At 42.2% G+C, this 27,885-nt stretch overlaps 1 protein-coding gene across 2 annotated transcripts in view; it reads left to right on the forward strand.

Annotated features, from left to right (window-relative positions):
- Positions 1–27,885, forward strand: part of nos1apa (nitric oxide synthase 1 (neuronal) adaptor protein a) — a 204,422-nt gene that overhangs the window by 100,493 nt on the left and 76,044 nt on the right. For both annotated transcript variants that reach the window (XM_070554334.1, XM_070554335.1), the window contains exon 5: positions 26,814–26,922. In XM_070554334.1, the coding sequence (XP_070410435.1) occupies positions 26,814–26,922 (109 nt within the window). The remainder of the gene's footprint in view (positions 1–26,813; positions 26,923–27,885) is intronic.

A 27,885-nucleotide genomic window follows, 5' to 3' on the forward strand; every position in this document is an offset into this window, starting at 1 on the left:
CCTCAGCGCATCGATTCAAACCAGTGAATGAGACTTAAAGTAGGCTTGTTCTTTTTCCATCAAACAGCTTTTATGAATGAATCCTTTGGCTCATCATTTTCCAGAAATCAAAAGAACGACCCAGATCTAAAAGCTACACACTCAGAAATTAAAGTACAGAATTCTACCTTTAGGGGTACAATGTTTTGTCACTGGGGTGGTAACCTCAAAGGTACCATTTCACACCATCAACTGTGGTTAAGAATTTGTACCGTTTTGCATGCCAAACCCATGCCTTAGGGAACAACTTTGTAACCTTAATTTAAAGTACAAAAAAGGAGGACATGCAGAGAGACTGCAGACCTGGATTTGAACCTGCAACCTCCTTACAAGGCACCTGCACTAACCACCACACCACTGTGGAACTGTGTGTGAGTGTTTTATTTCAAGATCACTAAATTATCAGCACGCAGATACAAATTCAAAACTACTACAATTATTTACCTTTCAAATACAATGCCAACCTGTTAAACGTATCAGTTGTCCTTGTCAAAAGCTATCAAATGCTACTAGAACGTCGTTTGTTATCTCAATACTTTCAACGCTAAATTGAGCCACACTGTCTCTCTTCAAAAATAATTAATTAGTTTACGCATTTTTTAATGTATTGTTAATTTTTTCAAATCCAACAAATTATTTTACCACTATCCTTCAGTGCTTATTAAATGGTGAACAGTGAAACTATGAAGTCTATTTTGAGAAGGATAGCTTTGCTAATGACTTTTTTTTTTGTGTGAAATAGATCAGAACCAGAAATTGTACCTTTTGAAACAATTGGTACAAATGTGTACCTTTTACTACTATGGAACATATATGTGCCTTTCAGACAGCAAAAAAAGTACTGATAGAAACCCTGAGGTCCATTTTTAGCCCTCAGATTGAGTTAATGTCCTTTTTGTCCCTTGGGGATAACAATGTACCCTTTCCGTATATTTTTGACTGTGTATTTTCAGCATTTGAGATGAGTATTATTATCACAGTAGTTTACTTACCTGCTGAGGATTTACAATAAGAACCACAGAGCTGAGTTGGTATTTAAAATCCATGAAGCTTTGGATGTAAAGTTGGGGACGTATTTTTTTTCATCATGTCTGTCTGGGCTGCAGCTTCTCGGGGCTTCAGCTGTGTGGTAATTGCTGTCATCCGGTAAGAATCCGCCCACACTTGCAGTCTCTGATCAATCGCTTTAAAAGTGGTCCGCCCGGCCCCCTTCCTTCTCACTTCAAACCCTTCACACCCAGCCAATTAAAGTCAATCTTCTGTTTGCTCGTACTCCGGGAAAACACCCCCGATTATCTGATATGTGAAACAAGCCTTAAATTAATGCATGTACACACAAGCACATTCTGCTTTGATATTTGGGTGTACCCATTTCATGCCCATTAAAAACACACACACACACAAGCTCATACAGTTTCCTACAACCCAATTCCATCCCATACAATCTCTGTGTCTGCAACGTCTTTTGTGCCCTGAGCAAATGGACTGCCCAGTTAAAATTGGTACAATTTCATAGTGAGCTCAGTCAGAAAAAAAAGAGATGCAATAAAAACAGTGATCTCACATGGAGAGACCAACTCACAACATTTTAAGGGTTTCTTCCCACGAAAGGTCATAATAATGTGGTTGAGAGGAATATCATTAATGCAACTCCAATTGTCAAAACATTAACAGAACTAGCTGCAGATGGAGCCTCTAAAGAAATAAGTAACTGTGGGAAAATGAAAAACATGCTTGTGGATCATTCAGAGTAACTTTAAATGATGTTGGCTGACTTTTTATTCACTGGCTGTCTTCGAAACACTTGGAGCACCACTTCAAACGCTGCGTTTCAGCTCTTCTGGAACTGAAGAGAAACATCAAACCTTTCTACTAACACACTTTAATATAAATCTGTTGTTTATAACCCTAACCCTAACCAGATTATAGAATAGAATAGACTCTATTGATCCCTCAATGGGGGAATTCACTTTTTACAGCAGCACAAACACTTAAGAGAATAATTTGAAGAAGAAGAATAAAAAATGTGCACGTATACTGTATATACACATAAACAGTATTCTGTTGTAACCTCCGACCCCTAAAAACCACAAAAAAAAAAAACTTCTATGCAGCTGTAGTGTTGGCCTACGTATGTATTTTAGGTGCTTTTTAAGCTCACTATACTACATTTGACCAATACTATGTGAATTTCTACATATATGGAAATCCAACCTGATTGGTCTTAAAAGGGTTTAAGAATTAGGATTCTTTGTTTATTCAGGGATCGTAAGTACACTTCGTATTAATTCAGACAAAGTCAAGTTTATAAAAAGTAAGAATTTTATTTTCTAAACAAATTATAAGACGTGACAACTAGGAAACAACGATACGTGATGGGCGTGTGATGTAGTGTTATGCGGTGTGTAAATGTGATGTTATCAGAGCCCTCGTATCTGGAAGAACTGAGTTCTGAGTGTGATTGAATTTGGTCTGCATTAAAATAAAAGTGATGGTGTATAAAACGGCATCAGATGCCATCTGTCGTGCCTGCGTACGCTTATCTTGGAGACTCTCTTGGATCTGAGATGTCGGGGGTCGGGTGACCCCAAGGTACCGAAGTTCGTAGGAAAAACTGCAGTACGACCAGGTCAGTCCAGAGTCGTCTCCCGGATCACGACAGGTAGTTGTTTGCGTCTACGGAAGGACTCTTAAGGAGTCCGAGCTGTGCCAGCTTTGTTCTGAAGGAACTGTGTGCTGTGTCGTATGAAATGTGCAACAGGTTTTGACAGCTTGTCAAAAGATGCGGTGGGAGAAGAGTTTTCCTCCGGCGGCCATTCCAGAGGTCTGCTCAACTGACTCACTCAGGAAGTGAGTTCTGTTTTAATAATTGCCATATTTTGAATTACTGACAAATCAGAATTTGACATGTAAAGGGGTTTTGCCAACAACCTCATAAACCACACCTTGCTCAGATACAGGAGCTCTGATTTGTGGATCAGAAAGCAATGTGTCATAAGATTACTCTAACCTTGTCATTTTGTCATGTATCTGAGTGTGAGAGCTGTCAAGTCACGTACTGCTGATTATCAGACAAATGTATATTGCAAGGACATTCATTTCAGCCGTATTAATTTAGGTACAGATTAAAGGTTGGGACCTTGGTCAAGCAACAGTTTGTTGACAATATGTTATCGTGTGTACCAGGGCATTGCAGAATCTTTCTTGCAGATTAAAGGCACCGGTTAAGATTTATGTCTCCATATGATCGGATACTGAAGAGATCAAACTGTAGATGAAAAACTGACTATTTCTGGGCGCTACACAGCATACTTTACTGTACAGACATACTTTGTAAATCTGGTATTGAACACATACCGAGTATTCTTTTGCTCATATCAAGGTAGACAGCAGTTGCTCAGGAGGTACAGCGGGTTGTCCAGTAATCTGAAGGTTGTAGTTTCTATCCCAGCTCCTGCCAGAGAATGCTGCTGTCGTGTCCTTGGGCAAGACACTTCTTAACCTGCCTTGTCTTCTGGTGGTGGTCGGAGGGACCGGTGGCATCAGCGTACGCAGGTTTTGTTTATGGGTACATTGTAGTTCGTCTCCACCAGTGTGTTAATGTGTGGATGAACCCTAAGAAGGCACTACACAAATACAGGCCATTTGCTATTTAGACCATTCTTGTCGCTTCCTCCAGCCATTCCCAGGGCAGCCTAGAAATACAACGTTTTCTGTATTTCCTGGGTCAGCCACAGAGTCTCCTATTGGAAGGACATGCCTGACTCACCCTCTTCAGTAGGAGTCCAGGAGGCATCCTAGAACCATCTCAGCTGGTTTTTCTCCATGTAGAGGAGCAGAAGGCCTGAGCCCCTCCGGAATGTTGGAGCTCTTCACCATGAGTACAGCTATCCCGAGAAGGTCGTTGTCACGATGTAAGCCAGGAAGAGGTTAGGACCCAGGATGCAGAACCAGGATGACACAAGGCAGGAATTGTAGAAAACGTAAAATCCTTTATTAGGAATAATTGTCCAGAAGTAAAATCCAAAAGGGCAGGTAGCCAAAAACCTAAATCCAAAAATCCTAATGTGCAAACCTAGAGACCAAGAGACGAAGAGCTCCTTTAAAGAGCAAAACCTAGAGACATCCAAATACCTAGAGACCAAGAGACCAGGAGAGGGAAACGAGACAACGCTGGCACAAACAATGGACCGGCAACACATTGAGACGCAGACAGGGTTATATACACAGAGGGAAACAATCAGGGAAACAGGTGACAGGTGTGTGGGGAGTGAGATCAGGAGGGATCAGGTGAGACTAATTAACTGAGTGAGGAAAACTGACTAGGTAAAATTAATCTACAGGGAACCAAAGATAAGTGAACTCCTAAACCTGAAAACTAGACACCAGAAGAAAAACACTAACAGGGATGGGATAACTAAATCTGAAATCACTAAGGGGGATCCTGAGGGAAACCTGGGGGGAGCTGGAGACCTAAAGAGGCGCAGAATACCTAAGGTAAAAACCTGGAGTGGGCTGGGGAACACAAGGAGGCACATAAGGGGAACCTAGAGAGGGCTGGAGAACACATGAGGGGGACGCAGGACGCAGAACATGACAGTCATTACCCAACCTCAAGACCACGCAGCTGATTGGATCGACTAGCTTAGCTCCCACATTAGCACAGCAGACCAGTTTAGCTTCGTCCTTTAGAATTCAGGTAAACTAGTAGGGCTCCTTGATTATTAAGGGACAGTTTTTTGTTCAGTATTTATTATTTAAGGTGACTAAATTCACTTGTTTTTTAAACACATTTACATGGGTCTCTAGTATAAATTTAGGATTTGTGAGATGATCTCTGTGGGGAACAAAGCTCTGGCGTTCCTGTTTCAGGAAGTGGAAGTAAGCCAGAAGAGAGGTGAGGAGCAGATGGCAGGATTTTGGGTTGTATTTCCTGATTTTCTGACATCTCGCCTCTGATTGGCTAACAGCAACACGACTCTTACCACTGACTCAGTCTGCTCTTCAACGTTGATGTTTCATCTCCACAAATAACACAAGCCCGGAGGAGTGCTGCTGTGTGGTGGAGTTGATAATGCTAGCTTCTACTAGCTGAGATGCGCTCTGCTCTTTCCTGGACGCTAAACCAACAACGGCCTTCCCTCGTCACGAGTCAGGATGGGTGAGTCCGTGAATGTTAGTTTACGATGTCACACAGATCTAAGTGGCTTCAATAATCTGAGATTTTTTGCGTCTACTTTCTATCGGTGGCTAATCCAGGAGATAGGTGTAGAAGACTATTTACATGTTTAGTCTGCATGTTAAACTCAGAGAGACCGATCATGTTTCAAAAACAAAACAAAACAAAAAAACTGTTTCTCAGTGAACTTGGTCTTTAAGTTGGGAAAACACCAGAGTTCACACTTATGGTTGTTAACAAAGTGTATCAGAAAAGGTTTGTATGACATAAATAAATATAAAATACATAGTTTGTTGAACATTCATTTAAAACATGTTTAGACACCAAACAGTTAATCTTCTGCATGACTCATCAGTCATATGGTAAAACAGAGCGGTCCAAACAGGAAGTAAGAGCTCATAATAATGTGTGGAAAGATATTATTGAATGTTGCACCATGACTGGGGGTGAGGGGCTCATATGCTGCCAATGTGTTTTGCCCTTGTTCTGTCATGTATATTTTTACTTACATTTTAAAACGCCCCTATGTGATGAAGCTGAGTTCAAATGGGGAGGATGTGCATATAATGCAGAACAAGGTCAAATTAGAGAAAGTAGGAAAATAACAGTAATCTATGATGTGTTTTTGTGATCTGTTGGTTCTGAAGTCAGAATGCACGTTTGACTCTTTAACGTACAAACTCGTATCCTCCACATGTAGTTAGGTACTGTATCATTGTGGCAAGGCTTCATTAATATTAATGAGGTCATTAACACCAAGCGTAGGATTCCGTCGCTTTTCCAGCATCTTTTTCCCTTTCCCACTAAACCCGGCTGTCCTAATAGTTAGAAGGATTCACTAAATATTCCCTTCCACCCTCGGATCCGATTCCCTGCGGGTTTCTGCATTTTTACTGCCCTGGGCTTCGTCAAAACACTGAGAGAATCGTCATGAACCAGACTTGATCATTGACAGTCTCGACACAAAACCGCTTCCTCCACTTCTCGGCCATCCGCCCCTTGTGACTCATGAACGAGACGTCATAAAAGAAACTAAGCCTTAAATGAAGCCGCGGCACGGCACCAACCCAGAGCCTCGGAAGCTGGTTTTGGATTTAATCTGCGCCTGGCGTTTTTCATTTTATTACAAGAAATAAAAAAGAGTACTCAGCCGATTTTAACCTCTGAGGAAACAATGTCATCTGTTTAAATGATTCTTTGGTGCTGCCCTTGGTTATTTTCAAAGCAGTTTTGTTTTCATAAAGATTTCACTACCAAATTCTTCATTTCTGTCACACAAATTCAAGATTTTTCATCTGAAGCTTCCTTGTGACCTCAGATGACCTCTGTTTCTTGCCTCTGTCACTCTGGGCTCCCCTGGAATGGAACGGTAGGTTGTAGCACAGAAGGAAATTACTGTAGAGCAGCAGATGGTTGGTTTTACAGGCCTGTTATCGTCTGAAACAACCTTTAAATGTTAACTGCTGTTGGAGAAGGAGCGCTCTGCAGCAGTCCTTAAGCTCGGTTTATGCTTGACGCGCCTGCGAGGTTCGCACGGCTCCACGCGGCAAAATTGCGTCATTTTAACAACCACGCCCCTCCACCGCGCCTCCGCACGGCTGTTCTTTATTTTGAACCTTATTTTAGTTTTTCTTTAATGGTGGCTTTACAAGTGAACACAAGGTGTGTTTACTTGTAAAGCCACCATTAAAGACCATTAAAGCTTTCTTGTTAAAAAGAAGAAAATTGTGACTTACTTCCTGTAATTATTCATGCGAAGACTTTAAGAACTTGTCTTATCTCAGAACGTGAGCGGCCCCATGGTTTCTTCTTCTCCTACCAACCTCCAGCCTTCCTCGTCTGCACCTGCAGCTTTCAGCTGAATGTAAATGACGAAGAAGAGCGTGGAGTTGGGTGTTTCTTCTCTCTGCTGCTCATTGTTCTCCTTTGCCTCTGGCCATCCGCTCATCCTTTATGAGTGACTGTTTGACCTTGGTGTGTGAGTCGATAGTAGAATCAGGGTTGCATTCCTGTGGGGGGATACCACTGGCTCGTCAGCACACGCAGACACTAATTAGTTTTAAGGAACATGAAGAGGTGATTAGTCTTTTTTGAGGTGAGGCACAGAGCCAATCCTGCCAGTTTCAGTTTGTTTTCTGTAAACATTTATTTTGTACTTCACATTTCAATTTGAGGCTCAAAAAATCTCGGCTTTAAAGGAAGTTTTGATGTTTATTTTCCTTTCTGAGGTGGAGGATGTTTTATTTTATGGGGGTGGAGGGGGGGGGGGGGGGAATCAGACTGGATCTTCTCAATTTATTTAAAAAGAAGAACCTCCTAGCATGTTAAGACTTTTCTGTCTTTTCACCAGTTATTCTTGCATAAAGTGTGCCAAAAACCCTTTTTGTTCATGAATATAAGAATACTTGATGTGAAACATGTGTGGGGCGTGTTCTTGGACCTGAGAATTAAGAAGGAAAACTTTTTTAAGGTACAATTATTTTTTCCTGTTCCCTGAAACTGTCTTCGTGAATTTGTAGCAAAATTTTTAAAATGTGGGAAAATTAGGTTCTTTATTGATTTTCAGGAATCCACTGTGATCAGAGCCAACAGTCTTTGGCCAGTCAGTCGCTAACACCTTTACAGTTGCCATGGTTACTGGCCTGTCAATAATGCATTATATTTTTAAACGGCTCGCGGCAAAAATAGAAACCAATTCTGTCCACAGCGCTGCAGTGCGGCGCGCCGCTTCTGGGACGCACCTGAAAATGTTCACGCGGCAGCCGGTTGGGATCATCCCTGGCGTGTCCAGATCTTTTAAAATGGGGTGGCCCAGGTGAGGCACAACTTTGTGCATGGGTGGCACCAATGGTTATGCTTTTTTTGTTTTACCCCAAGCCTTCTGTGGGCAATGAAAAGCCTATTTAAAAGTAAATTAATGTGGTGGCACCTGGGGTGGCCAATCAGATTCCAAGGGTGGCATGTGCTATCCTAGGCCACTCCCTGGACACGCCCCGTCCCCATAGACAACACGCCTCCAGTGTGAGTTATGGGTAAGGTTCCTCCTCTTCTGATCAGCTCATGGGTCCTCTAAAGGAAAAATAAAATGTAAGTGAAAGGGGCTATGAAAGGTTTTTTTCTGATCCCTGATGCCTTGAGTCACGCAGATGTCGCACTTTAATTTTAATTAATTAATTAAATTGCGTGTTTCCACATCTGTCACACAATTTAAGATTCGTTATATTGTAATAATTTGTTGCAATTCATATGTTGCATATATGACTTCACAGCAGGATCCCTTGTGCCCCAGAGTAGCTGCTGCTCACCACACGGCCGTGTTTAAAGTAGCGTTCTCCGTGTTTAAAGCTCCTTCTGTCGTCCTGGAAGAAGGATGTGGCATTTTTCTTCTCCGTGTCTGGTTTGATGATGTACATTTGGTGAGACGAGCATTTGTAGTCCGTTCCGTCTTTTCACACAAGACTTAAAGTAACTTTTGCCACCTGTCTAAAGTAAGCGCTTTCTGGGCATCAAACTAGCAAACTGGATCAGAAAACAACTTGATCTGCTCAGAGACTCACCTTTATGTTTGGGGCGGTAGGGAACCCGTCGACCGGAAGTAGATGGGCGTGACTTAAGCTTTCTGTAGGTTATGAGAGACGTGCGGACGGACCTTCTAACCACACAAAGGCTCCAGGGGAGGAAAAAAAATTCAATTCAATTCAATTCAAAAATACTTTATTAATCCCAGGGGGAAATTGATTAAAGGGACATTATGGAAGTCTGACAGCCAAAACATGTATAGAAATAATAAATGTCTTCTTCATACATTCTCCTGCAATGCCCTGGTCCTGTAGAATGAGCCCTGGCATTTTTACTGTGATTGCCTGTTTTTCTGTAAAATCACAGAAAAAGAGAGATGCTCGGGTCGAGCAGGCTGCTTCATGCGCGTTCACGCTCAGGCATCGCCCGTAGCATTTGCTATCCGTAGCTTTAGCAGCAGAGAGAGAGGCAGTGCCACTTTGTCGCTGTTCCTAACGCCTAGTGACAAAGCTAGCTACATTTCTGAGGACACTTAGCTACTTTCTGTAGAACTTTCTTCTAGATATTTCCTGCAAATTAGCAACAAAATAGCCATTTTCACTCCGAAACGTTCTTTGGTCTGACGTTGTTTCAGCTGTCATCAAGGATATAAATGTTACAGATACTGTGAATGTTACTAGAGTGTAGCTCACCTTGTAAGATGTCGGACTCTCGTGCAGAAGACCTGGGTTTGATTCTGGATGTGAACATAGTTTATTTAGAGTTTATTTTTTACATTAATGGTATAATTTTTACAGTAAGACGCCCAAATTTTTATTTAAGACTCGCCAAACGGCATTGAATTCACAGATAAAAAGATGTGGGTTCAACTTTCATTTTGGAACAATTTTTCAAGCAAAGGAAGGGAATGATCTGAGCATGCAGGAGGACTGACCCATCATAAACCTTTGTCGGCTGTGCTGAAGAGAAAGGTACAGAACCACATTATTTCATTTTATTAGCTGCACGTTCTCCTGTCCTCTGTCCTGCGGGCCACACACACACACACACACACACACACACACACACACACACACACACACACACACACACACACACACACACACACACACACACACACACACACACACACACACACACACACACACAAGGGACTGTCTCAGCTGTTATTTTCGTTAAGGAGTGTGCACGTACAGCATGCGCGCCTCGTGCACGAGCCTACTATTGAAGCTGCCGTTACGCTTTTGGCCTGAGGGGGCAATCGTGAGCATAAAAATTCAAAAGTCCGTAAAGTCCCTTTAAAAATCAATAAATAATAAAATAAATAATTAAAATCCACATTCTCCAAAAATAAATATTCACAAATGGCAATTTTTTAATGATGTATTTATCAGCAAGCCCCAACTATAAATTGAAATGATATTTTCTAACATTTACTAATATTTACTCATAAATATGTTGAGTAATAATTGTAAACAACAACAGGTGTGCAACACCTCTTAAGGTCCCGAGTCTGTGTCGGGGTTAATTATTCACCCAAGCTCTGTAGGAGTCCTAACCGGCTCCACCGGGAGGTTTGTGGCTTTTAATTTGATTTAGGAGGCAGGAAGTTGAGGCGAATGGAGCAGTGGTTAGCTGCTGGAGACCGGGCAGGTGGGAGCTGGGTTCTGCTGGGAAATGCTGATTCCAGTGGCAGAAGAACAAAGAGGAATCCAGGCGAGCGGTGGAGAAGGGCCAGGTCTACAGGGTTTAAACTCTGGACAAAACAAATGCTGGTTTTAGGTTTCCTCTGCTGAGGCTGGAACCTGCAGCCAGGCAGGATGGAGCCTCCACGGCTCAACGGTGTAGAAACGAAACGACGGCCCCTAAGCTGGGGGCTAAATCTCATCCAGGGCAGTGGTCAGAGTTTATGGATTGTGCTTGTTTTAGTAATTTGTGACCTAAAGATAAGATCCACCTTATCTATAAATCCACGCTAACCCTAACCCTTACAGATCCTCTTTGGAAAAATTCCACTTTTATAAAAAAACAGGTTGGAAGGGCAGGAGAAATGAGAAGAGGAGGTTCATTATAAGGTAGAGGAGGAAGCTACAAGTCCTCGTTTGTTAGTTAGTGGGGCCTGGTCGGGGTGGACTCTGACTCCTGATGCTTTTCCTAAAGGGATCTGGAATTCCTGAAGATTCCTGCAGATATGGATTCTAAAAGGAAATCTGGCTGCTTTGCTGTTAACAATCAAAAGTTAGAAGGTCTTCCCGTTTAGATTGTCGAACCTAAAACATGCAGGTATTATTTATTATACCTTCTATATGTTTTTGCTTTTTCATGCATAAGCTTTCTCTCCTCTTCTTCTGTTTTACTTTTTTACTGTTTGGCTTTCCATGGAGAACAAGAAAAGCAGCGTCCTCAGCGTGTTTTGGGATTAAAACTCGTCACGGGTTTAATCCGTGCTGTGACTACAAGATGCCGCTGATGTATAATTGCTGTGTTGCAGACAATATACACAAGTTTACATACCTATGAGGGTGTGTGAGTGTGTGTGTGTTGCTGTTTCACTATCAAAGAATTAAATGAAGAACTAAATTAAAATAATCTACCAGCTGAGTGCTAAGGAGTGGGCGCAGTTCGCTCTTTGTAATCGTCATGGAAACCATATATTTCATTTTCCCATTTCTTAACATAATTAGGTTGTACCTGTTCTAGTGAATGAGGTCAGTATTAATCTAGTGGGCATCAGCCAGACGTGACTAATCCAGTTTAACGTGATTCGAGACGTCACGCTGAGCGAGAACTCCGGCCCCTTTACCACGGGAGTCTCCGTTCCCACTCACCTCTGTTCGATCAGCTGGGATGACTCAAAAAAATAAAGATGGTAAAAATCTGGAGTTTTGTGCTTTAAGCATAATTTTTTACTTGTTTGTCAGTAAAATTCTCTGTTACAATCAGAAGTATCCCTCTATTAGGCTGAGAGTAACATTTAATCAGTTTATTCTACGGTAAGAGATGTTTTAATGACATCATTTCTCAAAAAAGATTGTTTTACACACACACACACACACACACACACACACACACACACAACATAATGCATTACAGAATAGAAACGAATAAGAAATGGTAACTCCTCACTTTGACTGCAACAGCATTAATGATCCAGCCGTCTGCTGGATGAATAATTTGTTGGTGCTTTTAGAAAAGCCGAGTCTGTGCGATTAAACGTTCGAGTGTTTTTCTTTGTGTTGGCGTGCAGAGTTTGAGCTGACGCATCTTTCTCTAAAAATATTCTTTACCTCCTTTGGTCATTTTTTCATATTTCATAAATTCCTCTCCAGGTGAGATGCTTTAGTCTTTAACTCTTGATGAACGCTTACAGGTGCAAAGTGTTTATGTTCATGTTTATTTATTTGGCAGACGCTTTTATCCAAAGCGACTTACAATTTATAACCTATAGGGCATGGTGTGGTCTGTGGGGGAAACCGGAGTACCCGGAGGAAACCCACGCATGCATGGGGACAACGCAGCTCCACGCAGAAAGGCCGCAGCCGAGTTTCGAACCTGCAACCTTTGTGCTAACCACTGCGCCACCATGCAGCCAAAGTGTTGACCTGTGGTCAGATATTGATTCTGCCATAAGTCATACTCAACTCAAACTTCATTTCTAATGTGCCTTTCAGGCACAGGGATGACAACGAAGCCCTGTACAGAGAAAAAATAAAAAATAAGGACAAGAATTAAACACGGGAACAAAAGAAAAGTTAAACAACAAACAAATACCAATAAAAACACCAAAAACAGACTAACGGCCAGAGAAGGCCAGATCAGATTGAATGTCTTTAGCCTACCCTATTACACAGTACATGTATAAGGTCATTGTCATATCTGGTGTTAGCAGTCTTAGGTGTGTTACGGTAGGGAGCACTTACTTCCTTTATTACGGTAGTGTAACGCCGCATTAGAGGGAGTGCAGTTTGCTGTCTGGCTGTTAGCTTACTGTCCTAGTTCTGAACGACTCATTTAAAGAGCAAGTCACCCCCTAAAAGAGTATTACTCTGCTACCACTTCCTGTTTGGAAAATGCAACAAATGCTGTTGCCTAGCAGACCGAGAGGGCGGAGGCGCTAACAAATGCACACACACACAGGCTCACAACGACATTGTGACATCATTTGGTACCAGCTAACGTTCTGGGGTACCTCTTAGCCAATAGCGATGGCAGATTTAAATTCAACTGTAGCATAGTGTGCAGAGTTTTTACCTGACAATGGCAGAACACTGACAGTTTTAGGCAGAAAATTTAAATTTGAGCTAAAATCCACTAAAGTGCAAAACTATTGACTATATGTGTCCGCAGCACCATTAGACATGCATTTATGTAGTTTATCAGAAAAAAAGTTGATTTGGGGGTGACTTGCTCTTTAAGGAAGTAAAACACCACGATTGACTCATTATTCACTTCACACACACTTTCACTGTATTGTCCAGTTGTTGGTCACTGAAAACGTAGCTTGAGATATTTTTAGAGCCAAATATTTTCTTCTAATTCACTGTTATCATTGTTAGCTCAACATTAGCCTCTAGCCTGCTTCACCCGATATTAGAGTAAAAGGAAAAGATGCCGTGGCTTCTTAGATGTAAAGTAAATAACTTCTGGGTCGCTCCTGTTTACTGGGTTTGGTTCTTTAACAACTCAGGAGCTTTTTGTGTGCTGGTGTGGAATTACAAACGCCGTTGTTGCAGCGCTAGCTCAGCACAGATGCTGCAGCACTGCGGGTCCCTCTGTGACCATTTAGAAAGGAAAAAGTCGAAAATGAAATCTGTTTAACCTTCCTTCCAAGATGGCCGAGGCATTAGACCGTTTTGGGATAATTTCCTAGGAAAATTCTAACATATTGCTCCTTTACTTTTGTGAAAGAAAACCTGTGAATTATTTAGATAATTTTAACTTTTTAACCAGATAGTGAGCAGTGTAATGAATTTAATTTACATGTTATTTAATAAGCCATAAGACATAGGATTCCATAGAAAATATGACATCAGCCTGTTGGCAGTGTGGGTACTGTTTAACCAGAAGATTGGAACTTTTTATTGCAGGGATTATGTAACACTTGGTATTAATTCAAAGACAACAGAAGAGAGAGTCAAGTTTAAAAGTTTAAAGATTTATTACTAAACAAATTAAAACTAGACTAACTTTAACACTAAATGTATGGTGTAACTAAGGTGAATGAGACGGAGAATGGTGTAATGTGGAATGTTGCTCAGAACCAGCAAATCCGAAGAAACGATTAGTTCTGATGGGAAATGAAAGTGATGTCTTCGCGCTAAGCTTTGGTTAGGAGATTCATAAACACATTCAACGCCATTCTGTCGGTCTACGTACCCTTAGCGGAAGTCCCCGTCTAGATCAGGAGGTGTAGAGGTCCAGCTTGACCTTTGTGGAGCCGAAGCCTGTAGAAACAGCCGCGGCAGCCGACCACCCGTCTTGAGATACTTCCGGGTCACAACAGTTTTGTTGGCATCTAACAAGACCCAAAACGGGGTCATGTTGGTTCAGCTTTTATTCTGAAAGGAACCCTTGCAGCAGGTGGAACAGCAACAGATTTTATCCAGCTTGTCGTTGGTTCTTTTGGCTGAAGAGGAAAGTTACGGATCGGCCACTCCGACAACTTCTCTAGAACGCTTTGAACTGGCGTTAGAGATGGCGTGGGCATAGTTTTATACTTCGGATGTTTTGGTTTATGGTCGAATGAAAAGATGACAGATTTACCAAACACCACTAAAACCACGCCTCCGTCAGATCTGGCAGATTCTGATTGGATCAGTAAAGCAATGTGTCATGTCTTAACGCTACGTGAGCTCAGTCTCTAGCGGTAACATTTAAAGTTATATTACTTATTATATTCTATAGGATTATAAATATGTAATTAATATTTTGATTTCACAGATTGGTCACATCTTATTATTGACTAACACTTAGCTTTAGCTAAGCTTTTTAGATTAGCTTTATTAAAATTAGAGTTCTTTGATTTATTAAAAGGAGAGAGTCCTTTCTTCATTTTTCTCTTGAGCTGGAAAGGAAGCAGTTTAGAACAAATGCATGAGACCTTGAGGCCATATCTCATGCAGACTAGTCCTGTGTCAGAGGAGAGGGGGAAATGAGTTTTGGTGGAGAACAGTCATTTCATTCCATTACAGCAGGTATGTGTGAAAACTTTTTTCTTTTTTTTTAATTCCCCGTGCTGTACACGGATAAAGAAGCTGACTGTCAAGTGGACTTCCTCTTGATTAAAAGAAGAAATCCAGCTTTCCACTCCAGCGGACATGATATTTTATTTGTGGATCTACTCCGTAACGCTCCCGCGTTTTCCAGCTTTCCCTCTGCTGTTTTTGTCTCATGTTACAGAAACTGAAACCGAAGCTTTCATCGCTTTCCGATAACGAGCTGGAGGGATGGTGTTTGTTACAGATGTAACCCGCTTTTATTCCTGAACATGATGCTCCTGTTGCAGCAGAGAGACATCCACAGTGTGTGTGTGTGTGTGTGTGTGTGTGTGTGTGTGTGTGTTGCCTCTTAGCCTTTGATTTATAGCTGCTGTGTTTCACGGGCAGCAATTTATCGGAGGAAAAATGAGCGAGGCTTTCTGCAACAAGCCCACTTCATTACTCAGACATCACATCGCGGCCCCTGCATGATAAATCCAGTCTGTTAACAAGACGGTGCTATTAACGGGGTTAGCTGAGTGAGTGCGCGGTCATTGGAAATCTAGTTAATGCTGCATTACGTGCCCTGTTAAAAGTTAATGACTGCCAGGATGCGTAGCATTTGTGCGCCGGCGGTCCGGTCGTCGCTCGTGTTCGACTGAGACACCAGCAGGATAAATGGGAGCAAGTCAGGAGGGGGTTTGATCCCAGAGTCGTTTTTACATATTTTAAAAGTATTTAGAAATCAGTTACGATATGCATGTAGTTTTATATGATTTTTCCCCCTTCGTAATATAAATATATGAATATTGTCATAATCCTGCCATGCCCTGACCTCCATGCACCATCATTCACCTCATCAGCCTTCATGCTCCAACCTTCAAGCTCCAGCCAAGCCCTGTTTCCCCAACAACCACAATCAACTCACCATCACACTCATGCCACACACCTGCCTCACCAGCTATATATTCCACAGTCAACCACCAGCACTCTGCCAGATTATTGAATGCTCCTGCTAGTAGATCTTCCAGCCTTTTGTCGTCCTGCCTAATCAAAGCCTCCTGACCTCGTTTCCACGCCACAACTGTGCTGGTGGGATTATGTCTCCAAGTGGTGGAGCTGGCTCTGCTGGGGCAGCAAAGCTCCTCAACCCGGACCTGGAGAAGCAGAAGAAAACAGATAAAAATGATGATTAAGTTAGTATTTATTAAAAATGTTTCCATATTTTATAGATTTTTATTATTTAATTCGTTTATTTTTTTCTCGGCTAAATGCCTAAGACCGGGTCTAACAGGTCCACTAAAAGCTGCAGAAGCCCTTCAGGAATTAGCCTTATCTAGTTGGTTTATTGGGCGATCTGCTGCTGGAGAACTTTGGTTTGCTTCGTCAAACCGTTTCTGTCCAATGAGAACATCAAACGCTACGACGTGAATCTTCCTGATTTAGTCTTATCGCTCGTGTTTCTGAGAGCCGACCGAGACGGGAGATTTCATTCGGATGTTTTAAATTCAACCTCGATCTGTCCTCGTTTCATCTACATGAGAGTCAAAGTCACAGATACCCACGCAGCTTTTTTTAGGACTTTAAATTGGCTAAAAGTTTTGACCCTCTTTACTTTGAACCATCGTTTTCCTGCAGAACTGTTTCTGTTGGAGTTCGTAAGGTTAAGACGTTGTGAGTAAAGTTTTCCGTCTGCTGGATCAGACCCACCTGAGTGCTTTCAGTCAGCTGCAGAGAACAGAGGCACTCGCTGGCATGGAAACGTTGTGGACTGTCTGTTAAAACAGGAAAGACAGCCCTTTGACATCCAAGATGAAGAAGTTTGCCGCAGGCGATATTTGTAGTCTGATTTATTTTGCTGTTAAGCAGCGTTCACGTCAAAACCTGCCTCTCTGCGCTAAGCTCCCGTCTGTCTGATGCTTCCTCACCTGGATGCTTGGCAGCTGTTCCTCAGAGACGCTGAATAGAGATGCAACTACGCCGTCATCTCTGCGCCACTCGGGGATTTGTCAGCTCAAGCCAGTCGCTTAAGCTCACTTTCACTCACTCCTGACTCATCTGACAGCCAGCGATGTGCTTTTGTTTCTCTGTGAGAGATTTAAACTCCCACCGGCAGATCCCCATCGTGGTGCACTGGATTAACCCTTTATAGGGCCAGCATCTATATTTAGACACTTGCACCCACATCATAAATGATGTCAGTGCGCCTTTTCATGGAGTCTTAAAATTACAGGATTTCACTCATCAAATCATCAGAGATGCAGCTAGTCACAGTTCACTAGCCTAGAATCGAGAGCATCGGTCATTTGCCGAAGCTAAATCATTTGTTTTGCACGTCAGTCTAGGCATGCTCCGTTGCACACCAACGATCATCGCTATACGTGCTCTCTGCTCAAAAGAGTCCATAAATGATGTAATATAGGTAGAAAACGTTTTATCCGGCTCCCCTGGATGTGCACGATATCCAGCTCCCCCATAATTCGATCCCTGATCCTGGATGAAAAACCGGACATTTTCATCAGGAACCCCCAGTCCGGACGCCCCGGACAGCGAGTGAAAAGTGGACATGTTCGGGGAAAAGAGGACCTACGGTCACCCTAGTTTAATATAAAGCGGGAGATTACAGATACAATATTTTGCTTGTGCCCTTGCTGCCCTGGGCCTGGGCCCTTTAGAGTTTGTGGGCCCTGGGCAGTTGCCCTGTTCCCCGTATGGTTAATCCGGCCTTGGGTTATGCACATGTAATATTTATACATCTGATACAATTCAGATCACCTTCAAAACTCAGTCACACACCCAGGGCCGTTTCAAGGCATTTTGGGGGCCAAGGCAAAACGGAAACCCCCCACCCCCCACCCCCATCACTGGGTTCCCCCAGGAGCCTCTGTGTAATTCCTACCCTGTCCAGGAGTGTCAATTATACAGTGTTTATAAAAACACATCAGGCGTCACTGACATGTTCTAATATTGTCCGACGAAAAACAAAATTGTCGGACACGCCGTCTCATCTGCTTCTTTTCTAAACTCACGAAAATCTGTCAGTAACAAAACCGTCTGAAAGCCACTATTTGTGGATTATCTGAAAGTTTCCATGGAGTCCATAACAAACTTTTTTTTCATTGATCCTGTCGTCTAATCTCACAGCTGAAACAAGTATCCTTAATAATCTGTGCACAGGAAGCGTACCGATGCTGTAGTAAAACAAAAGCTATAATAATTTATTATTAATAAAATGTTGTTGCAGCACTAAAGCAGCAGAAAAATTAGATTTTGCAATAGATATGCAAAATATTTACATATGAATTGTTTTAGTTGGAGCTGCCCCATGACTGCCTGATGGAAAATCAGCGGGTTTCATCAGACTCATAAAGTTTCTTGTTTCTGCTGGGGACCCCCTGTATTTTACCGCTCCCTTCTGCAGTCGTCCCCTGTTAAAATTTAAATTGATTCTGTAATCAGACCACAGGGCCCTGGAGATGTTTTTCCAGACGCCTCCCTCCGCAAAGTGTGTCACAGAGTTTAAAACAAAAATTATTCTTGTGCAAATATTGGTGTATTCATCTTTAATATTAGTTATTTAAATGCAGCAGTTGCTGGATTGGTGCAGTTCAAAGTGAGTGCGTCTAATAAAACAATATTAATATAAAGGTGAGACATGTCATAATTTCATCGCCCCTTCCCCCACCACCACAGTTGGAAAAATTCCCAGGGGAAACACCGTATATGTGTTGTAAATGTTAAACTATGACGTTGGTAAAATCACAGCAGGAACAGTGTTCCAAAATTAGATTTTTCTCAAGTGTCTTACAATGCTTGTTAGCGTAGAGCTATACTGTTCAAAAATGTTTAACTTGTTTTTTTATTTTGGGATTTCTTTCACCAGAACAGGGCCTGCATCCATGTTTGATCGCTTCGTTTTCTCTGTTTTTCTGCACCTTTGCTATACCACCGTAACACCTTAACTCCTTCAGCGAGCGCCCTGTAGACGGCGTGTGTTTGATTAGCAGAGCTGTTCAACGAGGAGGAGCACTGCCATGCGAAGTAAACATCTGGTAAACATCTGGATATTCGTGGTGTTGGTGTCAGGTTTCTTGCTTTTTGGCCTGAGCGGTTACCCGGCTTACCGGAGAATTAATGAGCTGTTGAGGAATATTGGCTCAATCCCGGAGCTCAGGGATGGATTACACCGCGCTGTGAACGCACAGACTCATATAATTGTCGAGATGAGTCGTAAGCTTGGAACTTTGGCTAAGATTCAGACTCTTGTACAGAAGGTGGATTAGATCAAGGAGCGAGTTGACGGGACAGCACGGATTGGGAATAGATTAATTTATGCCATTATTGGATCTAGAGGGGTTGGAGACCAACAGAACTTTAAGACAGAGAGGAAATTATCTCTGTCTGGCCCCAAAACAAGTTCTTATCTGAATCTGGTGCCCTTGAGCCTGTGAGGCTGAAGAGATTACTCCCCCTCAGTAGAAATGTGGAATGCTGCCGCCGCCATGGCACCTCTGTCTCCCTATCCCAGCCTGGGCGGGACTGCGACCGGTGAAGGCCGTTGAATCGCTTCCAGGAGTCACTAAACCCAACTACCTCCTTCCCCTGTCCAAACGGAGGTGACGAGCGCTGCTTATCGCGGCTGCATGCACTGATGTGAGGATAGTCCCCAACCCTACCTCCCCACCTAGTGGACACTTTTGTTGTGTGATGTCTGAAGTCTGTTGCATTTCTGTCTGAGGTGTTTTTTGCATAGCAAAGCTGCCCTCCCTGTGGAGGGTAACTCTGAGGTGCTTTTTTTTTCCTCCACCTGACCCAGTCCTCATATAGCACGACTCGGGTTGCGAATGACCACAGTCACCATTTCTTGTCATGTATATGTATGTATGTCTGATCTCAGAATTGTGTGTACTGAAACTCTATTTTCCCTCTGGGATTAATAAAGTATCTTTGAATTGAATTGAATTGAATTTTGGATTTTAAACTAGACCCAGTAACACAATGGAAGCCAATGCAAAGCCGCCAGGACATGAGCGATGTGTTCTCATTTCTTTGTCTTCTTTAAAAACCACACTGGAGAATTCTGAGCAATTTGCAGCTTTGCAACAGAAGACCAGGCCACTCCGGCATATGGTGAGTTACAATAATCCAGTCTTGCACAGATTATTGTTTCCAAGTGCCCGCAGGACAACAAGGACCTAACCCCGGAAGCTTCCATACATGTTTCTGAGTATAAAAAGCTAATTGGAGCCCTTTGTATTCAGAAAAATGAGGCGTTTGAGCTTGCATCCACTCTACGGAGTTGGCCCTTTCTCATCTCATCTCATTTAAGTCTTTGTGTCACTGCGGTCCCGTTTTTTCTCATAAATACAAAATCAGCAGTTTGAAAGAGGCACTACATATATAAAAGCTCGACTCCTTGACAGAGATAGTTTGTGCAGTTTATGTGTGTGAGAAACTGCAAAGTCAGGGGCTCCATATTGTGTCGTATTTACAGCTTTCTATGTGGATCAGCATTTGCTGCTGCCTCGGCCACAAACCCTAAATATGGAGAACTCGCAAAGCACGACAACAGCTTTAGACATAAACTTCATGCACAGGCTGGTGGTACCGCTACCAGACGTAGGACCATGTAGGAGTCAGGAATGTCAGTCAACTGTAAAACACAAAACGTTTTTAGACATGGTGGATTAGGAGCATTTAGCTGATTCATTCAGAGGTCACAATTTGTTTTTGTTTTTTTACCGTGTCCTGTCCTGCTGTGACGCAATCCGAATTGATGTCTGACCAGCTCCCACTCCTAGCCTCCAGCCCCGGACAGCTAATCGAGAACAGAGGTGTGATGAGACCCGTAGTCTCCCTCCGCGTGCTCCGATGTGGTGCTGATGCGTGTTGAAGTGCATTCTGTGGTTGGAGGGGCAGCGCTGGCCTACACCAGCTGACGCCACCACACAACCCCACTTAATCCAAAACCTTCAGTGTTTAGCTGCAGCTTAAAATTGGACGTGGGCACCGGCCCTCGGGTTGGGGCTGAGAAATCCCCCCGCCAGGTGCCGTTGAGTGTGCTCACTCCCAAGGCCCTAAGTGTGCATTTGCATGGAATGTCGTCGTTGGAAATGTTTAATGTGCAAATTAAAATTGTGATGCAAGTCACCACGGGAATGTGGAAATGGGAACCAAACCCGCACCCCCTGACCTACCCACGCCCCAAGGTTACAAGTTTTTAGTAGAAAGTTTAAAGTATTTCAAATGATGAAGCTCAGATATTCTTAAGTAATATTCAAGGGAACAAATTCAACAAATCAAATCAAATCAAACTTTATTTATAAAGCACTTTTCATGCACAAGAAGCAACACAACGTGCTTAACAGATTAAAATGACCCATATAACCCACATTCCCTCCTTTTCCCACACTTAAAACTATTATGACATTTTCACCCCAATCCACAAACAGGCACGCACACACACACACACACACACACACACACACACACACACACACACACACACACACACACACTCATACACACACACACACACATACACACATACGCATCCACACAACACATTAAAAGACCACAGTAAACACGAAAGACACGCCATTAAGGGAGCCATCTGCCTCGACAGCAGCAGATCAACGACAGCAGCCAAGACACCAATCCAGGGTACCCTGGGAGGGAGGGAGGGTGGCATCCCTCACCACTACCTTGGCACTACCCTAGGCCCGCCCCAGCCGCCGCCACCGACCACCGGTCCCGAGGCAGAGGGCTCCACAGAGGAAACACTGGAAGGATTAAAATACGTAACCCGTAAAATAACAAGAACTAATATGGATAGTAAAAAATCCATAAATGTGTAACACAACAGTAATTTAAATCAATAAATAAGTAAAACAAGCAATGCAATAAATAGTAATCAGATGATGCTGAAATTTTCATTTTCAAACCTTTAGGCTCTTAATGAAACACAAGTGTTTCTATATAAACGCTGCAAAAAATGTCTGAGCACCACCGTATCAATAGAAATGTAAAAGCTGCTGTCAGTGGCTCATTATGGTCACCTTGGTAACCACCAGTTGCTAGTTTAGTCACCATGATAATCTGACCCTATGGTTCAAGTTATTGTTTAATAATTTATTTTTGAAAATAAAATAAAATGCATGAATATAAAACTCAAACAGGTTACTTGTTTGTATGTAAACATGCAGCCTAAGAAATATATATTATGTATGAAAGATACAAAACCTTTGAAAGGGAGACAGATGAAGTATGTCCTTCCCATTTACACAACGTAAGTAACTCATGTCTTAATCATGAAACTGGGCTACACAACAGCAGCCATGATATAAATACACATGTACTCATATTTATATCGAGACTATCTGTATCCGATAATTCAGTCGGTGATTTTGACTTCAGTGTCAGGAAAAACAAGTTTTATGTAGGAGATTTGGTGAGTTGAAAAGATCCTTCATGTCCGCTTATAGGAGAAAAGAATGACGCTTGTATGGGAGGTTTGTGCAACACAGACTCAATTAGAGGTTGGAGGGAGTCGTTTATTTGCTTAGTTTGAAAAGTTTAAACAGCTGAGAAAAATTATTTTACAGTAGCTTCAATCAAGGAGAACATTTAGTACAATCTCCAAAAATCCCAAAACATCAAAGTTATGAAAACTAGTTATTCCCGCTAGCCCTGACCTCTTTAAAGCGTAAGTCACCCCAAAATCAGCATTTTTTTCTGATAAACTATATAAATGTGTCTAATGGTGCTGCAGACACGTGTAGTCAATAGTTTGGCACTTTAGTGCATTTTAGTTAAAATTTTAATTTTCTGCCTAAAACTGTCAGTGTTGTGCCGTTGTCAGGTAAAAACTCTGCACTGCATTTGAATTTAAATCTGCCATCGCTATTGGCTAAGAGGCACCCTAGAACGTTAGCTGGTACCATATGATGTCACAATGTCGTTGTGAACCTGTGTGTGTGTGTGTGTGTGTGTGTGTGTGTGTGTGTGTGTGTGTGTGTGTGTGTGTGTGTGTGTGTGTGTGTGTGTGTTTGTTAGCGGCTCCGCCCTCTCGGTCTGCTAGGCAACAGCATTTGTTGCATTTTTCAAACAGGAAGTCGGAGTTGAGTAAGAATCCGGTAGGGGGTGACTTGCTCTTTAAAATACATATAAAGGACCGGCTTTCTCACTCGTTACGTGTGTGTGTGTGTGCGTGCGTGCGTGCGTGTGTGTGTGTGTGTGTGTGTGTGTGTGTGTGTGTCAGCAATAGACTCAGACAGACTTTCCAGAAACAGACAAACAGAGCAGAACTGTCAGAGGCAGCAGATAATTACAAGCACACAAAGACACACACTGGAATGCTCACACTCACTTTGGCAGAAGCACAGTTCATTTGCATAATCTTCCTCTAATGTCTTACGCTGGTCTGGCTGTCCGCTCTCTCGGTGTGATGAGTTACCCAAACCATCCGACACCAGGACCCGTGCTACAGCTCTAATTGCCCCATTATGAGGTTGTTCTGCCCGAGGCGACTTTGTCCTTAAATTAAAACATTTCTGCAGAACTATTGTGTTAACAGACACATCAGAGCAGAGTTTAGTTTGAGAAAGTTGTTCAGAATGAGCTGAAGCTTGCTGTTTCAACTTTAATTTTTCATTTAGCTGTTTTTAAACCACAATAAGGATTAAATCATGGATTTAAGTTAATATTTTAATTAACTGCACCTCAAGTTGTTGAAGTGTTGTTCCTTTTTTAGATCACATTAAATATGCATTTATGTTCAACTTAAAACGAAGCATACAAATGCACCGATCATGGTTTTAAATGGCCAATACAGATTTCTGATTTCTGAGCAGCTCTGAGAGGCTGACACAGATTTTGGGTCAACTTATTTGTTTAAAGACCAAGTCACCCCCTACCAGAATCTAGCCCCTCCTCCTTGTGTAAGCGGCGTGTAACGTAATAGCGTCCTTTTACCCATGAGCTCCCTACCAAGCGGGAGCGCTACAGATGCTAAATGGGAGCGAAGGTAACTTAACGGTTCCAGTTCACAGTGAAGTCAGACAAAATGTGGAGCCAGCCGACACAGAAAGATATGCTGATAAACAAGAAACTGCCACCAGATTGCAAAACGTCGAGGATTCTAGTTCTGCAGCACCAGAGCTACAGGTGTTATGCAGGGAAAAGTTACCCTGCCGCCAAAGCTCCCCCATCACGGGAAGGCGCATTGCTCAACACAGCTGCATATTGAGGGAGTAAGCAACTTTAAATAAGAGCAACGCGGCGGCTTTTAAATATATTCACATTATAAACTAGGGCTGGGCGGATCGATCTAAAACATCGATAGTATCGATCTAACGTTGGTATTGAGTATTTACTAGATACCTGCGTGATGGTATCGATTCCGTTTCTTCTAGCCTGGCAAGCCATGACGTACTCAACGCTACAGATGTCGGTCATTGAGCCAGTCCACCAAACTCCGTCAAAGAAGATGCAAAACACATCCTTTTCCTAAATAAACGTTAGTACTTCTATCTGATCTTGACTCAAACAAAAGCTAAAGTCATAATAGTCCAAACTTGATGCCAAAGCCGTTTCAAACGAGCGGCTGACCGCCATCTAGTCACGTTTGTATTTTTTTCCCCCAATAACATCCCGCCTACTTTGGTGTTGCGATTGGCTCATGAAATCTATATTGCACCATGATTGGACCACTACAGAACAGCAGCCATCTTGATTTGTAGTTTACCTGGCTGATGCCTGTGATTGGACCGTTTTGAGCGGCAGCCATGTTTGTTTGCAGGGACATCCCGCCTACCTCACTAAAAGAGCGCTGTGATTGGCCCAAAAAACTATTAAAGCAATGTGATTGGAACGCCATGGATGTCAGTCAACAGGGCAGTCTGCCGTTACATAAAAAAAAGTAAAACAGCGCACCAGCACGAGACAAGTACAGAACAGCAGAGAGCACTGTTGTGGCTGCGTGATGTCAGACCGAAAAAGGAGCGCCGTTTGGAATTTTTTTACACAGCTTTATAGATTTCAAATAGAAAACAATCTTGAGCTTGTTAACCATTTTAAACCATTTTGAGTTTCCTAATGAAAACTTTATTTGCCTGAAAATGTTCCCTGTATTTTATACTCATCGTACACATGATTTATTAAAGGAAATATTACAAAATATTTAAGTAATCAATAAAACTTGAGTTTTCAGACAAGATTCTCATATTGATGATGAGTACATCATCAGTATGAGAATCTTGAATGAAAACTCACGTTTTATTGATCCTATTTATCTTAATAAATCCCACAAAACTAGATGTTCTAGACTAGTAGTAAAAAGTAGCGGTATTGGTATCGGTATCGGCATTACCAGCACCTGTATTTACTTGGTATCGGATCGATACCAAATTTTGCAGTATCGTACAGCACTAGTATAAACACATTCATCTGTGTACTTCCTGAATAAGCAAAAGAGAAACTTAAAAGACAACTTGGATTTGTTTTCTTCTTATTTTAAGGCTTTCCTGAAGAGTATCGGAATGGGACTTGGTATCAGCAGATTCTCAAACTCAAATGACTCGGAATCGGATCGGGAGAAAAAATCGTGATCAGAACATCTCTAGTCTGTTTATTTTCTGTTCTGTTTACATCATTTAAGGGTGTATCATAGGAAACAACGTACGTTTATCTGCACGTGACTTTTATTTTGAAATTTTCCCAATGTTTTACTCTGCTTTTGTGTTTGACTTCCTGCCTGGCTCCATCTAAACTGCAGAGTTTGACGTGTTTTGGAAACGGAGCGTGTAAAAAATAGACTCGAAAAGGAACCCGTCTACTATAATGGTGGCTAATTGCAGCGAGGTACGTTTTGCGGTCGTTGTTTGACGCTGTGATGTCCGATGGAAAGGAGGGGTTATTCCACCTACACTTCCTGTTTATAAAATGCACTAAAAGGAGGCAAACCCCCACCCTTGAGGATTTCCCCCCAGATATCGGACGGTTGTGCAGCCATGTCAAACAGTACCAGCTAACGTCACATAGGACTTCTTAGCCCATAGCAATGGCTGATTTAGATCCAACGTAGTGTAGGCTTTTAGCCTGAAGAGGGTGCTACAGTGTTGGTTTTAGGGATAATGTTTATATTTTAAATAAGATGCTCAAAAATGCCAAATGAATGGCACAGCACTATAAGACACTCATGATTTATCAGCAAAAACAGATCATTTGGGGGTGACTTGCTCTTTAATTTTTTTCCCCAGATATTTTGTTTCTGGTATGGAATGGTGCGTTCACGGGCCTGCAATGAAAATCCAATTTTTGAGTTTCAGATGTAGAATTCAGCCCAGTTTATGTTGGTCAAAGAGCAAGCCACCCCCTACAAGAAACTTACTCATCAGTCCTGTTTGATATAAACTTTATTTCTAACTTAACTTTTACTCAGAAACCAACTTCTAAATCACCCAATAATCCCTTTAAAGCGCTAAAAGTGTGAAGTGAATCTAGATCCTTTTAAACTGTTAATCTGTGGCTTTTTAAAAATCTTTTTCCACCTTTTTATTGTTTCCTTCCATGTTTTATCTTTCTAGCTGTTTTTTTTCATTGTCTTTTTGAATGTGGTGCAGAACGGAGCACGTTCAGTCTGCAGGTTATTGTTTATTATCTCTTTTACCTTCTCTTCTTCCTCTGACATGTTTCCTCTATTTACACGCTCTGCAGGATATTGTTTATCTCTTCAGTTTGTTTGTTTGTCTCCCACCAACAACTGTTTTCTTCCTCTTCTATCGTTTTAATGCAAATTCTGGCTCAGAGTAAAGTTTCTGTTGAGCTTTTTACCCCACACTCATCTGAAATCAGTCATATTTTCTATCATTTTCTTTCAGGATATTCTACGTTTCTCACGACTCGCAGGATCTAAAGATCTTCAGCTACATCGCCAGAGATGGACAGAGTAACGTCTTCCGATGTAACGTCTTCAAGTCTAAGAAGAAGGTGAGCTTTTTGTTTGGGGCTTTTATGCTCATATTAACAGAATCTTACACGAGTCTGACTTTTCTGTTTCTATATGGAGTAAAACGTGTTCACAGTCGTCGTGAGATTCGTTTCATTTCATAATAATCAGAGCAAGTTGCTCTACTTCCTGCTGAGAATGAGATCTAAAGCTCTTGGGGTTTGTTGCTGCAGAAATGACCAGACAGGAAGTCAAAACATGAGTGTGTGATGTCACTGCTAACATGGTCTCAGCCTTCACTTCTGCTCCCAATTCTGAAGAATATATGTTAAAAACTGGGAGTTCACTGGGTGAAACACGCACTGCCTCATTATCTCACACACACTTCCTGTTTGATGTTCACCGTGGTTGCAAGAGGCCAAGCCCCAAGCCATGCTTTGACTGAGGATTACAAAATTTGGTACACTAATGTGTTGTCTCAGGACCTACAAAAAAGTCTCCTGGAGCCAAGCGCAAAGTCGCACAGGAGGTTGGCCATTTTTCTCCAAGTACTCGATTTAGTGGTTTTCGCTCACTTTGTTTGGAGAACGATGCCCCGTCGCCCTTTTCACCAATCGCCTTCAGACTTCTGCTATATACTCTTAAGACATAGGGGGAAAAAATTCAACCATCGGATTTTTCAAGTAAAAAAATGTGGGCATGGCTAAGCCTCAAACTTTGACCTCTTGCCACGCCACTCTTTATTTTCACAGCTCCCTATTGGACTCCTTTCACCTAATCACCAGCAATCTCTGGCAAATAGCAGTATAGAGGTTGGGGTCACTTGGTGTCAAGTAATGACAGGTTTCAAAAAGAGGCGGGGCTTTGGGAGCATGGCGAAAATCGCGCCATGTAAGTACGTTTGCCTCTCATTTCCTCAGTTATCATGATATTGCCAAGAAACTTCTGGTGAGTGATCCTAGTCTGACCCCCAATAGAAATGGATGTGATAGGTTGGTGGGCGT

Source organism: Nothobranchius furzeri, chromosome 8 (genome assembly GCF_043380555.1).
Source record: "Nothobranchius furzeri strain GRZ-AD chromosome 8, NfurGRZ-RIMD1, whole genome shotgun sequence".
NCBI lineage: Eukaryota > Metazoa > Chordata > Actinopteri > Cyprinodontiformes > Nothobranchiidae > Nothobranchius > Nothobranchius furzeri.